The sequence below is a fragment of the Athene cunicularia genome, assembly GCF_003259725.1.
Source record: "Athene cunicularia isolate RWA chromosome 18 unlocalized genomic scaffold, athCun1 chr18_part1, whole genome shotgun sequence".
Classification (NCBI taxonomy): Eukaryota; Metazoa; Chordata; class Aves; order Strigiformes; family Strigidae; genus Athene; species Athene cunicularia.
In genome coordinates, this window is record NW_020799123.1 from 9,468,834 (window position 1) to 9,484,081 (window position 15,248).

Here is a 15,248-nt window from a genome sequence, read left to right on the forward strand (position 1 = left end):
TTTGACTTTGCAGCAGTTTTGGTAGGAACCTGCAGCTGGACCTTCACACACACTCAGATGCAGATTTTGGCTTTCAACACAAGCAATTGTAAATGAGGATTTATTGTTAGCCAGCATCTGTAGCTTGTGGCATTTGTGAAGATCTAGGACTTAAACATCTCATCTCTGAATTCGCAAACAAACAATGCTTTCGTAATGATAATACTTACATTCCCTAGACTGCTTCCTATCTGTCATGGCAATAGCATAATCCACGTTACACATTAATGAGTTATCTTCCAGCCCTATCCATAGAGTGGTACAATAAGGGAAACTAAGCCATGTATTCATCACAGACAATTGTCTTCAAAGTCTAACTTTTTTTTTTTTTTTTTTTTTTTTTTTTGGTATAAATTTTGAAAGATGGATATTCCCCCCATCTACATTTCCACAAACCCAGACCACTGACCAGCCAGTGGGGAGACCTCATGTCTGCGTGCCACAGTGCTTACATAGCCATGGCTTCACAGCTTCCCTGTGCTCACCATAAAAGGCAGTTTCTCCCTTTCCATCTCTTCAGGGATGCAGTGCTACCTGCAACATGGATTTAAGAAGGGATAGACCTAGAGAATTAATTCCTTTTTCCTTCTTTATTCCAGTGAGCTTTGAATTCGGACGAGCCGTGTGGCTGCGATTCCACCCCTCTGCTTACCCACCCTGCCCACACCCCAGTTTCATGGCTCACCTGGGAGGGGTGATGGTTGGAGTCACTCTCGGTGTCATCATCCTGAGGAACTATGAGCAGAGACTCCAAGATCAGACTTTATGGTGGATCTTCCTTTCTATTTATGTCATTTTTGTCTTGTTTGCCATCTTCTGGAACATTTTTGCCTACAGCCTGTTGGATCTAAAGCTACCTCCCCCTCCTTGAAAACATGGGACAGAAAACTCGAGAGTGGAAGTCATCTGTCAGCTATGTTAAATGAATGAAGATGGAGGATCTATTTTTATATTTAACTTAGGGGAGGATGATTCTTTTGAACACAAGTGTGTGCTGGAGGAGATGCTTAAAGGTCTCACGAAAGAATGGGCTGATCAGTTTGTTCACAAATCTAGCAGGTACTGTAATACTGGCTGGCCTGGACCCTGCAGTTTCTCCACTGCCAGGGCTCCCATTGGGCAGCTTGTACCTGGGCACTTATCACTTGGTTTGTTAGCACACATCAATATTTTGTACAAGATATTTGTATTTTCCAGATCAGTGCTAGAATTATGGCCAGTTATTGAGAGAATCTCCTCAGTGTTACTGAACACTAAAAGGGAAAAAGAGCAGACATTTACTCGTTAGAGACTCAGATGGTTCTCACAAGGCAGCCTAGGTTTGGTTTCTATGGACACACCTGACTGTTCAGCCATACCAGTGCCACTGTCTAATTACTTGAATGGTTCATAAGATATTTTAGCCTACAGTGAAACCTGTCTTGAGCACCTTTCAAAGAAATCAGCAGAACTTGATCACCCAAAGTGATGGAGTCTGGTCTTCAACTACAGGTCAAATGGAATTGCACTATAAACCTTGGGAACTCTTAGAGTGTTGTGGGCACCCAGACAGAGGTGACTTACTGTGCATGTTTCACTTGATGTTAATTATTTCTTTCCCCCAGCCTGCTGTGGCTAGAGGGCATGCCTGGGGTTTCTTTTTTGAGGGATGGAGAAAAGGAGGGCAAATGTTCAATTGTGTTTTTATCAGCTGACAATCAGGTGCTGTTTTCTTCTCACTTTATTTCTGGCCATGCTGATCTAACACCTGACCTGCAGTGAGCTCCTAGCAAGGATCTCAACTATTCCAGCAGGTTCTTACTGGAAAAGTGGGACCAGGATCACCTATAGCAGCACAGAGTGGGAACTAGACTTTACAGCCATATAGTCCACTTGGGGCCAAATCTGTCTGCTGAAGTCAGTGGGGTTAAATCAGGTTGTATGTAGCACTGTTTTCCCACTGAAGCGGAAAGGATGTTACTGTGTTACAGTGATCTTTATGAAACTGGTAAAAGTGGGTTTAAAGTGATGCTAAATTTTGAGGATGCCTCTTCCTGAGGCAATGGATGTTCAGGGGCTCCGAGCAATGGAGTTAATTGCAATGATGCCTTTTTCTTTAACATTGGTCAAGCCCAGGTTTTAACAATCTGTAACTGGCCTGTAGCACAGTCCATACAGTTGCCTGCATGGACCTGGGGACCAGACTGGAACACCTGTAGCACAAGCAGTACTTACAGGTACACTTCTCTGTAAGGTGTTTATGTTATTTTGCTTCTCACTTTAGAGAGCTGCCAAACTACAGTCCAGGAATGTGGATACCCTCCTTTTCTCTCCCCTTTAGCCACCTAGTTTGATGGCCTGGATAAAGCAGCCATAGAAGCCTCTCTAGACTAGCTCCTTTCTTCCTTTTTTTTCTATTTTCATACTGGTGCCCAGGCACCAGCCACCAGAGCCTTCCGCAGCACATCTCATGGGCACTGTAGCAGTTGGGTTTGCTCTGTAGCAAAATGCCTCTGTATTGTGGGCTTTATTCTCTCAGCTGTGTAATCAGTGCTGCCAGATGATATCACAAACGGGTGGGAGCTTGTTTTTCTAGAGGGGACATTCACAAGTGCTTATCAGCTACCCCTTCTTTGCCTCTTAGGGGTAAAGTATCTCTGGTCTGGAAGGGTGAAGTTTAGCTCCCACAGTATGCACTAGTTAAACTCCTGTTGCCTTGAGGAAAGGGAAGGAGGAGAAAGTAAGTGTTTCTACAGCCTGAAATAAGCCTTACCTGTAAAAGAAACAATTTTTGCTATCTTTGTGCACAGGAATGGGATCTCTGAGGGCAACTGCACTTTTGTTGTTCTGCATGGCTAGTACATTACTCATGGGCCCTCAGATCAAGGAACAAGAGGAAGGGTTAAGGGTCAAAGCTCTGTTCACTTTGGAGAAGGGGATTGGTTCCCTGTGCCATTTTACCTCTGCAGTTCGGGTCCAGATTGAAGCAGTCATGAGAGTTTACATGCATCCTTTCAGGTGCTGGCCCAGTGGGTTTCGTAGCAGTGGGGATCATCTGCCCTGGGAGCAGCAGGCGAGCGGGAGAGCGGGGAGCTAGGAGAACACTGACAGAAGCATGGTTAACACGCAAGGAGGACGTTCCTTTCCTCACCTATTGCTAAGCCTTTCTGATTACAGATGCCTTTAAAATGGAGGTGAGCAGAAATGGGAGTTCCCCTGAAAGTTTTAGGAAAACTTCAAAAAATTTCGGTAGAAAATGTCAACCACAACAAAACCCAGATAATTTTGCTTATAATTTAGCAGAGTACAGTGTGCACCAATTGACTTTTAGTTTTGGTTTCTCAAATGAAAGCTACTTCATGCCCATCAGTTTCTCCCCAGAAAGGTTTCTCTGCCTGTCAGTGATGTGCTCTGAGGTGAAGCAGCAAGCTACAAGTTCAGTGACCACCAGCTTCTTCATCAGTTTGACCCTGGCCAACACACCTTTGCCTCTGCTCAGGAGTGGGCAGGAGCTGAACAGAGTAATACAGGCACTAGTTTTTAGTCCTTTATCCATAGATAAACATATTTTACATGAACAGGTTGAAAACAGCTCTGAGGTTGAGCTGAGCTTATGACTTGTCCTTCAAACTGTTGTTCATCTTTCTGACTTCCATTTTGTGTCCCCATACCTTGTCTGGGCAAGTCTGTAAGCAACCCTGGGGACAAAGGCCAGAATTTAGGGCAGCACTAAATTTATTGTGGGTGAAGAAACAAAATCCTCTCCCATTCCTCTTCATCAGAGCCAGAATCTCTCCCCGTACATAGAGCAGGTTGTACACAGAGCCTGTTGTCTGCCAAGTCTGTCAGCTCATGGAGTCAGGAACAGCACAAAGTGCTCAAGCTTTTATATTATGGTTTTTTAATCACTAAAATTGCACTGTGAAAACTTGTTATGTTTTTACAGAGTATCAGGAAGTCTAGTTATGTTATTTTCTAATGCACCCAGGAGTGCCACAGTGCTGCAGCACCGCAGAGCTAATAGCAACAAGGCTTTTCTTTTACCTCCAGATGTCCTTGAAGCTGCTGGCTTATGTCGGAGATGTAATATTCTCCATCCTGCTCATTTGTGGTTCCAGCTTGTCACAGCAACGTGTTCCTGAAGGAGACGTCCACTGAGGGACTGGTTTTGGTGACTGTTTTGGTTTTATTTCAGCTGCTGCCAGGATTTTACATCAGTCAGATAAAATGTGAATCTGTTGAACCTTACGGATGTGCAGTGCTAGAGCGAAAGGCAAGACTGCTGCTAATGTACAGATTTGAACAGTGAACAGTAAAGGAAGTTATTTTATGTCCTTGAGGAAGGATACAACACCTGGGGAGGAAAAAAAAAAAAAAAAGGCCGTTTGTGTTGGACTTCCCATTTAGTAAGTATATTACAGTACTGGTCCAGTGAGGACGGGTGCAGGGAGTAGTAATGCAGGCTGGGAGAGGCTGGGTGCTGGCTGAGAGCTCCTCCGGGGACATCTGCTGGCAGCACGGCGACAGCACGGACGGGGCCGGCTCCCAGCATCTCCTGGTCCCTCAACCCGAGGAGAGATGAGAGGAGGGGCGCAGACAGCCGTGGGGAGGAGGAAGGAGGAGGGGAACCAGGGAGATCAAAGTCCACGGGGCTTGCAAAAATTGCACCTTTTATTCCTAGATGCTCGTAGGCAGGTAAAGATTAATTTTGCACACATCCGTAATAATACAGGAAGAAGGAGGGTTGGGGGTTTGTGATGGAGTGATGGGAGAGGAGGTTACCAGAAACAATCTCTGAGTGAGGTGTAGAGGAGTTGTGAAAATGCTGATGAATTTACTTTTGCTGAGTTCTTAAGACGGTATCTCATGTCACTTTTTCCCCATCAGTCAGCGAGGAATCTTAGCACTTGCGTGACATAATTGTGATTCTCCACTGCTTGCCTCTTTAGCAGTAGGAAGTATTTTATCAATGGGAAAGGGGGAGGCCAAAGAAATTATGGTTGTCTGAGGTTTCTGGACTAGAAATAAAGCTCAGGGATTCTGTGTCCCAAGACCTTGCTCCTTATGATGGATTGTACTGCCCCATATGTTTTAAATCAGATTAGATCAATTTGAACTGAGGTGTGATGGATGGAATCTGACACACTTAGAGCTGATACTAAAATAACAGCAATGTGCTGACCTCACAAGACAGCTGCTGTTTTGTGCCAATATTTAGTCTCACAGGATCGTGGGTAGGACTTTCACACATACTTCAGTGAGTAAAGAGCTCAAAGTCTATCTGTTTACATAGATTCAAGCTCAGCTCAATTGCTTTGGAAACCCCATCCGCTGGCTTTACCCAAAGTAAAACTGGAGAGCATGGATGTAGTTCAACACCAGCAACCTCTGGAGGCAAACTGGGATGTGGAGAACAAAGGCCAGCACCTCTGGGTTTTTAGACTCTTTGAATATTGCTGCTGTTCTGTTTCTTTTGTAGTAGTGGCTGCTCTACAGTGGTCTGTGATACAACTCAAAAATTCCTTCTGCAATCACTGATGCTGAGAACTGGTTCTAAAGGAAAAACAGTGCATTTTGCAGCTCTATAAAGAAAGAATCACACATAAGACAGAAACCGAGCTTGTTTAAAGGTAAATGTATTTTTAATGTCACCATTAATCATTGGCTTTTAATTGGAAAAAGCTTTCTAATGAGGTATTTCTGAAATGCCAGTAGTAGGACAGAAAATATATGTTTCCGGGTACTTTACAACACAGAGCACAAAATATTCCCTAGGCCTGACTTAAGTAGCAAAAGTACCTTAATTTTCAGTGAGCTTAATAGATACGTTAGTCACTGTCTCCTGACTCCCCCACAGTGTCTGTTTAGTTTGCAAAGAAAGCTAGATTTATGCAGCTTTTCTTTTGCTTACACTACTAATGCTAACAGCACATCCAAGTGTTAAACACAAAGCACTAAACAATGTAATTTTCTGCCTTAAAATACAGAACAAATGATACTTTCCCGTTAAGGGCTAGTAAAACAAAATGATATTTGCAAGGTAAGACGCTATGGTACGTTTCCAAATATTTTTGTATTGTGTACATTCTGTATATTTTTGTTGTAACAATATTATTTGAGCATAAAAATCCATTAAATTTCTTTTGTTGGTGTTTTTTGGTTTGTTTTCTGATCCTTTTCTCTTTAAATAAAATTGAGCTGGACATATGTCCAAAAAACAAGCAAGAAAAAAACTTTCAAAGACAGTTTTGTAAGTTTGTCTACAGTTAACGCAGTATTTAACAAAAGAGCAATTGGTTTTGAGCTCTGCAATGTAATCTTTTAGTAATGACATTGATAACTCATTTTTATGTCTCTCTAAAAGTGTCTGCCTACAAGATAAAGGGGAGAGTGAACTGCTGCTTTATTTCTCCATGAGATATAACGAGGATGCAGAACCAGCTTGGGACTTGTGTTGAAATTCAGGTCTTGTCTCACCATTTGACAGCTGATGCTTTAGTGCAGTAGTGACTTCAGAACTGCAGGGAAGTTGATCATCAAGTATACTGGACTGTTTTGGGTTTTTTTTTATTGGAGTGGAGGGTTGTTCTCTTTTAACACCAGTCTCTACTGAATGTCTTAAAAACTCAAGAGCTGAGACATTCCTGACTCTGGAATCAATAGCAGGAACAACACATCCAGGGAAGTCTGCAGCAAACCTCCAACTGGTTTAGTTATTTTGAGGTAACTAAAATAAAAATCCTTCCACCACCGCGTAAGGGCAAGGCTTATTTTGAAAAAATATTTTGTGTTTTTGTTGGGAAACACTGAGTTAAGTGTAACTTGAAGAAATGAAGATTAACTAGCAGCAGTTCCTGTCAGATTTGGTATGCCTAAGGGGAGGCAGATCACTGCTACAGCATGTGGGACTCAGCTCTTGCTGTTAAGTTTTCTGCACTTGGCTGAGCTTTCCGAGACACTAAAATCTCTTTATTCATTAGCTGAGGACTGTCAGCAAGAAGGTAAGGTGGGTTTTGTCAGTTAATACAGAAAGTGTTACTGTCTGCTAGCACCATGCATTTTTTTTGCTGGCTAAAATGATTTTAGAAAGGCAAGCTGAAGGACAGAAATTTGCCAATTCCAGCACATCTGTTGCAGAGAAGGAGCCAAAAACTGGCAGCCTTGATACTCATAAAACTCATTATCATTTTATTCCCATAGCTCCAATCATACTCTGTATAGTAAGCGTTGCTCATAAGTGTTGGAAAGAGAAATACCGATTGGTTTATATGCTACTTCTCTTGGGGTTTAAGAGGGGGGAAAACCAAAAAAAACAAACCAGACCCTGATCCTTGAAACTGCAAGAGCTCTGTAGCAGTTAAATCTGAACTTGCATTCTTAACTAGGCCTGGGGGACCTTGTGTTTGGTTGGGTGTTTGGAGGGGGGTGGGAGGTTATTTGTTGTTTTGTTGTTTTGGTTGTTTGGTTTTGTTTTTTTTTTCCAAATGCTTTTAAATCAGACCCTTAAAACTACAGTAAAAATCTTTCAGTTTGCGAACTAAGTGCACATCTCAGCATCTTCTGACCTTTTGTGTGCTTGATCCTGAACTTTGAATAGCCGATTTCTGGAGGAAGTTGAGTGTGTAATACTCTCCAGGCATCCATGCAGCTAAACCATCTGCTTCTGCATTATTTATTATGCTTTTGCTTAACTTCTTATAGTTCTGGTTTTTAAAATAGAATTTATAATGGGAAGATGTCAGTAGGACCTTTAAATTCATGAACTACCAGGGTGCATTTCAATGTGTGTGTGTGTACTTGTGAGCATCCTGACTTTAGTAGTTGGATAGCTGGATGGCAAAGTCACTGCAAAGCTGGGAGAAGCAAGGTGACGTTAAAACAAAGGCTGCGGAAGGCAAGAAGTTCTATTTTTCATAATACCAGCCAATTTCAGTGCTGGGAAAATTCAGGAAAAGGAACAGAAACCACAGAAAAAGCTGTGACTGAAGCTGTCCACATGTAACAATACAAATTCAGTGTGACAGATACTGAACAATGCATTAGAGAGGAGAAACACCAAAAAGACTAAACAAGGTTTTACAGTTAAGCTTAAAAAATCTGGATTTTGAAGAGTGATTTATGATCGTTTACCTAGCACACAAAAATCTTATTTAAGGAGCATAGTACAGGTCACAGGATAATGGGATAATTTAGGTTTTAAGGGACCTCAGCTCTCTAAGCTGACCCTGTCTTGAGCAGGAGGTTGGACAAGAGGTAATGGAGGTTGGTCAGCACTTCAGCCAGTCTATCTTTGAAAAATTCCAGGGATGAAGACTGGGCAAAGCAATTGTGGTTGCACCTCAGGAAAAGTTCATCACCACCAGCACTGCTGTGCCTGGGACTGACCTACTCTTTGTAAATATAAGGCAGCACACAGAATGCCTGGCCCAACTCTCCACTGGTCTGCCCTCCAGACCACAGCTACTTGCTCTTCACATCCAACTTTTTTTGGTTTTTGAGCACTGAGCTCTTCCCTACCTCCTGATCAGGCAAAATACTAAACGATCAGTGCTCCAATGTTGTTAGAAAAGTACAAGAGCAACAAAGGGTGACATGTTTTATTGAGTGGCACTGTTTTACTCATGAATAAAATATTCTGAAGGAAAACACTGTTACTTCTCAGAGCTCCTGCAAATGAGAGAATAAGAGGTTTGTTTTCTTTCAAACTATTATTTTCTTCTCTGATCTGCCCATACACATTATGTGTCACCTCAGCTGTCAATATGACTCCTGCACATTATACTAACAGCTTCCTCTGCACTGTGTGAATAAAGGCTTTTAAACAGGAGACATCAAGGACAACACTCATTTGTAATTTAATGGAAGCAGACTATTAAGGATTTGAATGTGGTTTATTGTAAACCTCATTATAGGTTCAACACAGTGCTGCAGCAAAGCACTCATAGTCACAGTATACAGCTCTGCCAGAACAGTCAAAACTTCACTGCACTAGTAAGGCTGTTACTGTTTCAGGGAGAGTTCAAATGCCCTGTTAGGTGCCAACACCCTCCGCTGCAAAGGAAAGCAACGGAGTTTTGCTTATATCAGGTTTGTGGAAATAGTCCTCGTGGTCCCTCCGAGGCCTTGTGAGTTTTGATTCCATCTGTAGGCAAAGATTTTCTTCAAATCTGTCTAAATGTCCTATGATGTGGCTAAGAATTCATTGCTGAAATACAATGACATATTTTAAAGTCTAAATAATTAACTTGGGGACTTAGTTTACTCCATTTTCCAAATAAGTTTCTGTTAGTTTGAAGTTAATATTTAATCTGTAACATTTTCAGATTTAATTCTCCATGGTTGATAAAACAGGATTATATACAATTAATCAAAATGAGTACTAAGAACACACAAAGGTGGTCTTTACCACACTGCAAACTAATGAAGAATGGGATTCATCTAACAGCCTGGGAATTTAACATGTCTGTCCAGTGTATGTATGCATATATACAAAGGCAGTTCCATTTCATACTAATTAACAACTTATTTATCTAGTAACAGGAGAACAATTGCCAGCTTGAAAGCAGAATGTGAAAACTAGCTACAGACTTTTTACTTATGTTCTGTTATAAAAACAAATTCGATTAATTCATTTACTGTGATTTATCCAATGTTTATGCTTCATAATATATAAAATTAAAACAAAAGTAACCAGATCTTAATGATTAGACATAATCATTTTAAAGATATTTGAAATATTTAAAACACTGGAATGCTTGCCAGGTAAGAGATTTAGGGTTTTTTTTCCATGTAATGACTCTAAAAACTGAATGTCATGATTTCCTCAAAAAAGGAAGAATGGGGTAACCACTGAAAACTATGCAGGAGTTTGTATGATCTGGTATTTACATGTTAGAAAAGCTCACACTGCTTTCTCAAAAAAGAGAAAAGGTAGATAAAACTCCAAATTAGGTTTGACTTAGCTAATACTTTTAAATATAAATTAAAAATCCTGCGATAGTGAAACTAAGCTGCACAGAAGAGATTAATGATTTATACAATACCCTCAAACAAGTACAGAATAATTAAGATAATTTTAAGCCACTGATGTTTCTCTCATGAATTCCTCAAGGACAGTCACTACGTTTCTGGCTTCTGGCATTTCTGCATGTTCTACTTTGACAATCTTCAAAAGGATGTCTCCACTGCCACAGTTCTTTAGAAACATGTAACACTTGAACAAGGCGTAGTGGTTCATTTCAGCCTGGCGGATAAACCTCTTCAGGTTGTTAATGTCTTGTATAGCCTGGGGAAAGTAGCACAGCATTTTCTTATTCTTCTACATGGAAAGAAAACATACTATCATGTAGAAAACTGAAGGAAGAATAGCAAGAGAAGCAAAAGCCTTTCCAATAGGAATTCTGTATTACTACTCAAGAGTAATGTGAGAATTGAGTACCATTTTGAAGTGTATTACCACTGTTACTGTAAGGAGGCAAAATGTGTGGACACCACAAACTTAACCAAGACTTGTAGCAAGAGTTCTTCTCTGAAGAAGTTACTTCACTGAAGTGTTAACTACTGAACTACTTCAGTTCTTCACTGAAGTGTTAACTACTGAATCCATGTTACCCAATTACACAATATTGTGTGTGCACAGATCAAATTAACAGTATTTTAAGAAAAAAAAAAGTAGGTTTTATTTTAAATACAACAAAATGGAGTACTCACTGAAGAAACTTTCATACTGCTTTACATTCTGATCTTGTCAACTACAGTAAGCCAGTCCTCAACTTAAACTTGAGTTAATCAGTTAATGACGTATAAACATCATAAATAACTTAAAACCCTTTCTTCACTGCAAAAAAATTATCTGCTTCCTCAGACACCTTGATACCTTCTCCAAGTCTTTAACATAGATGAACAGGTACCTTCAATTTAAAGTTTTCCAAAATTTGCCGGAAGAGAAATGGATTTCCACCTTCAGCACCATTCACAAAAGCATGCATCCAGTCCTCACAGAATCTGTTGCTTCCTGTTACGTGTTTAAGGAACACAGAGAAAAAATGAGAAAAATTAAATGAGCTCAACATGAATATATAGCTGCATTCACCTGGTTTAATCACTCTTACATAGCAACTGATAACAGTGTAGCTGAGCCAGGAAATGTCTTAAGAAAAACAATATACATGGAAAAGAAAAGCAAGCATAGCTACTGTGATTACATGAAATTGTTTTGATTGTTCAATCCTTTTTCACAACATTTGTCAAAAATACAACAGAAAAAAAGTTTTGCCACTTCCCTGAAGTGCACAAGTCATAATTTCATGGTCAGCAAACTAAATGCACTGTGGATTTTATTCAGAGTTCTGCTGTAGCTGGTAAGACAAACTACTTTGCTTACCTCACAGGAAACCCAGTGTTGTAGTTTCCAGCCAGAATCCAGACTTTCTGGGCAGGAACCTATGAGATTCTGAATATCCTCAACTCTCAGCAGCTGAGGGATACAAGGGGGTAACATGAAGAAGCATGCACAGCTGTAATCTCACCTGCATTGTGCAACTGAGGCTGAGGCCCACTACAGTCTATAATCATTGACTTGTGCTGTTCCTCAGTCATGGCAATACACAAGGAGGTCATGGTGCCTTCCTGAACCAGTCCTTGGAGGCTGGCAGCTGCCAGAAACCTGACACAAAAAGCTCTTGTGAACTGCTTGCTTCTTTACAATTCCTGAACAGCAAGAGCAGGAAGCTGTCATACATGAAAGCCAAGTTACTCACAGGTTCCTCAGTCTCTAAGTATCTTTACCTGCTAATGTCTTTTTCTGTTCTTTCATCTGCATTTTTTACTTCCACGGGAGTATAACTCAAAGCCTTAAAACAAACAAACAAAAATTTAAAAAGCTAGCAGCAACTTTGATATTGCTTCTGTTGCTATATTGCAGTTACTAGCAATAAATACATAATGCGGTACTTTAAAAAAATGCTCTTTCCAGAGAAAGAGTAGAATACTCCGTATTATAGACGTTGCAGCTGGTTTTGCATTCAGAAGAAATAAAGCAGTTATAGTCTATTAGCTATCCCATCCAAAGCCTCCTCAGACTCAGGGACTAGAGCTAGGATTAATTTGTTTTCTGTTCCCAGTGAATTAAATAAGGCACACACACCATACAACATCCCTTTTGGTTCAGGAGAATTATAGCAGGGACAGCTTTCTCATGTTGTTTCTAATTTTATTTTTATTTCAACTTGGACACGACTATGTAATTTAAAATGAGTTAACTATAAAAATTTATAGAAGAAATTGCTATGTGCTTCCTTAGCAATAAAGCAGGGAAAAAATACTTGCCCTGAATTTAACAAGAAAGAAAAAAAAAAAAGTTGTTCCTCATTTACTCCTGGCTGGGAAAGCAAGTACAAGAAACATTTTAAACATGCTGGAGTCACTGAGGTTTCCTCTGAACTTTTTTTAGTTATCCAGTTTGAAATACTTACAGCGTGTAGCAAAGAGGTGAGTTTGTCCTGGAAGAGCTGTACTACTCGCTGAATAGGGCATATGGCATTCTCAAACCAGCTTCCCAAGTAGGCGTTAACACAGGTCTCCAAGGTTTTTTGCTGTAAAAAGTTGAAACGTTAAAACTTTAACTACAAAACAGATTTCTACACAAATGGAAGCCTATTAATAATCTATTCAACCTAAGATATTTGGATGTCAAAGCCTTCTTAATTTCAAACCACAGTAAATTAAAATAATGAGTTTGGCATTTAAAACCACACTTTTATTAGCATGAAGGGGTTTGCATTTAAAGAAACAGAATTGTAATATGGTATATACTGAGCAAATACCACGCAACAGCACATGGGATGAGAAAGAGACTTAAAATGCATTATTTCCATGAGAAAAATTGTAGCAAGAAAATCACTGAAAATTCTTCTTTAACATTCTGAAGTGGTAAGGATCCAGGTGGACATTGGTAACTTTCCTGTAGACCATTAATTGTTACTACTCATTCTTCTCTCTGAATCTGCAAGTGACCTTTAAGAAATTTATGACTGGCACAAAAAAGCCCCCCCCGCCCGCTTTTGACTCCTGTGGTTGATAGCACTTTAGACAGTCACTGTTGCTACAGTGACTCCAGTATCTCTCTCGGCTTTCACACTGGTACTTAAAACACCTATTTTGTCTCTATAGACTAAATCTTCCAGACTGTCTTAATAATTAATTTGGGTAAATAGTACTTTTCACACTTAAAAAAGTTAGGCCTTACCTCCAAATCAAGGTTTATCTTCAGACTTTGAATGTATTTGTCCAGCTCAAGTCTGAAAGTATCTTCTTAAGGAAAGTAAGATTCATCAGTTAAGACCTGCATTTTTCCCTTTCAGTATACGGCTGTTATTGACATTGTCAGTTACTGGAAGGTGTGCACAAACAGGCTGATTTCAAGTAGGAAGCAGACAAAATGAGAACAGAATTTTTGCATCATCTCCCTCTCCACGCAGATAAAGAAAGTTAACGGTAAGGATATAGTTCCAGACCTTTCTCTGAGCCACCTAAGAAACAAATGACATATTCTGGAACATTGATGTCTGATTCCAGCGTTGCCATTTCTAGAAGATTTTCTTGTTGGAAACGACAGTAATAACAACCAACTTTATATTCTGGTATGCTATGCAGAAAAAAAAAATTGTTACAGATACATCACAATAAATAAGTGCAAAAAGCAGACATACATGATTTCTGTAAAGAATTTTCACCTGCTAGCACTGGTGGCTCCTATGGTCTCATACAGAACTCTTAAACCTTCTCTTTTTTTCCTCTGTGGTGGAATCATAGTTTAAAAGGAAATAGCCATAAACCCACATAGTATTTTTTTAAGTATTCAAACAGTAAATTATTTACTATAGTATTTTTCTCAAAGCTGCCTAGAAAAAGAGGAAACTGCCATTGCACAGAACTGTTATTAACAGCAGTAATAGGCTGAGAACATGGAATCGAGATCAAACCTAAGTGCAGCAGCAGATGGGAAGATGTGCAATGCTGCCAATGTTTCTTACAGTTTCTCATTCACAAATAAATTTTTAAATTTACCTCAGCCCCACTGATGCTACATTCCCCATTCCTTCAAACAGAGCTCCTTTAGTGAGACGCTTAGCAATAAAGCTGCGCAATTCGGTCTCTGCTTCAGCTGGTAAGTTAGTGTCCAGCAAGGAGAGGCTTTAAAAAACAAGAAGAAATAGTTAGCAAAAAGCAAATGTTATTGTTTTGTTTCTCTGAACAAGTGCAGAACCACCTGCTTCTAGAACAGGGACCACTGTGATCTCTTGCTGGCTTACAGTGGACTCGCTCAGTGACTTCTGGCCCGTCGGAAATGCATCCAGTGGTTTGCCCACCAGACCAGAAGTCTGGACTTGTGTCAGCTGATGCTGAATTCCTCAGCAGCTATGAACAAGTCACCGCCTGTCTCCACTCCTATGTCTCCCTAGTTGTAATACAGACCAACAACACCATTACAGAGCTTGTGGTAAAGCTATCCATTTATAACTGTTTAATAAATTTTAAGTACCTATTATCTACGTGAAGGCCTAAGTCAATACAGTCTAGCAGCAAAGGAAACAGAGTTCAAACACGAAAGATGACAGTTTAATACATCATCTGACCTCTGTAGTTGTGTCCATTCCCTCGGTATTCCATAAAAAGCATGCAGGGGACGTCAGTACGCTTTTACAGAGGTTTCTGCTTTGAAGAGACTTCAATGTACTTGCTTACTATTCACCTAACAGCAATACGGCAAAGACTTCAAAATGGGGCATTACAGGCAATTATGCTGTTCTGCAGATTGGCTTTACCTGAAGTCTTCGCTGGAGGGTGTCTCTGCCGCCGCACTGCTGGGACTGCCATCCCCACTGTCTGTGCCCTGCTGCGAGGATCTGAAAATGAAGCCGTTTTTATGATTGATTTTACAGCCTTAACACACAGACCAGGGAAAAGGGACTGCAGCAGGGAAAGTATGGCCTGAGGGTGTTTTAAAGCAGGAGCAGGGAATCGGGACATTACAGGAGGAAAACAAATCTCTTCGGGGGAAGAGAGAGAGTGATAAAAATAAAGAGAATTCAAGCAGCCGGGAACCGATGAGGCTTGGAAACGGCCTCCCCGCGGCGCGGACACAGCGCGCACCGGCCTCACCAGGCCGCGGCCCCTCACCTGCAGCTCCGGTAGCCGTAAAGGCTGTGGTAGGTGCTGCCGTGCCGCTC

General features: G+C 40.6%; 2 protein-coding genes across 9 annotated transcripts in view; one reads left to right on the forward strand and one right to left on the reverse strand.

Moving 5' to 3' along the window:
* RHBDL3 (rhomboid like 3) overlaps nucleotides 1-6,171 on the forward strand; it is a 66,880-nt gene extending 60,709 nt beyond the window's left edge. For 3 of the 8 annotated variants that reach the window (XM_026860857.1, XM_026860859.1, XM_026860858.1), the window contains one exon: nucleotides 639-6,171. In XM_026860857.1, the coding sequence (XP_026716658.1) occupies nucleotides 639-910 (272 nt within the window). In that variant the 3' untranslated portion in view covers nucleotides 911-6,171. The remainder of the gene's footprint in view (nucleotides 1-638) is intronic. The other 5 variants (XR_003399634.1, XR_003399636.1, XR_003399635.1 and 2 more) reach the window with 5 other exon arrangements.
* A 1,278-nt stretch (nucleotides 6,172-7,449) lies between these two features.
* The window catches only part of C18H17orf75 (chromosome 18 C17orf75 homolog), an 8,028-nt gene continuing 229 nt past the window's right edge, over nucleotides 7,450-15,248 (reverse strand). Inside the window, exons 2-11 of the mRNA XM_026861300.1 lie at nucleotides 15,199-15,245; nucleotides 14,844-14,924; nucleotides 14,086-14,211; nucleotides 13,523-13,663; nucleotides 13,265-13,322; nucleotides 12,492-12,611; nucleotides 11,806-11,870; nucleotides 11,547-11,683; nucleotides 10,929-11,032; nucleotides 7,450-10,336 (exon numbers count right to left, since the gene is read on the reverse strand). Of these exons, the coding sequence (XP_026717101.1) occupies nucleotides 10,094-10,336; nucleotides 10,929-11,032; nucleotides 11,547-11,683; nucleotides 11,806-11,870; nucleotides 12,492-12,611; nucleotides 13,265-13,322; nucleotides 13,523-13,663; nucleotides 14,086-14,211; nucleotides 14,844-14,924; nucleotides 15,199-15,245 (1,122 nt within the window). The 3' untranslated portion in view covers nucleotides 7,450-10,093. The remainder of the gene's footprint in view (nucleotides 10,337-10,928; nucleotides 11,033-11,546; nucleotides 11,684-11,805; nucleotides 11,871-12,491; nucleotides 12,612-13,264; nucleotides 13,323-13,522; nucleotides 13,664-14,085; nucleotides 14,212-14,843; nucleotides 14,925-15,198; nucleotides 15,246-15,248) is intronic.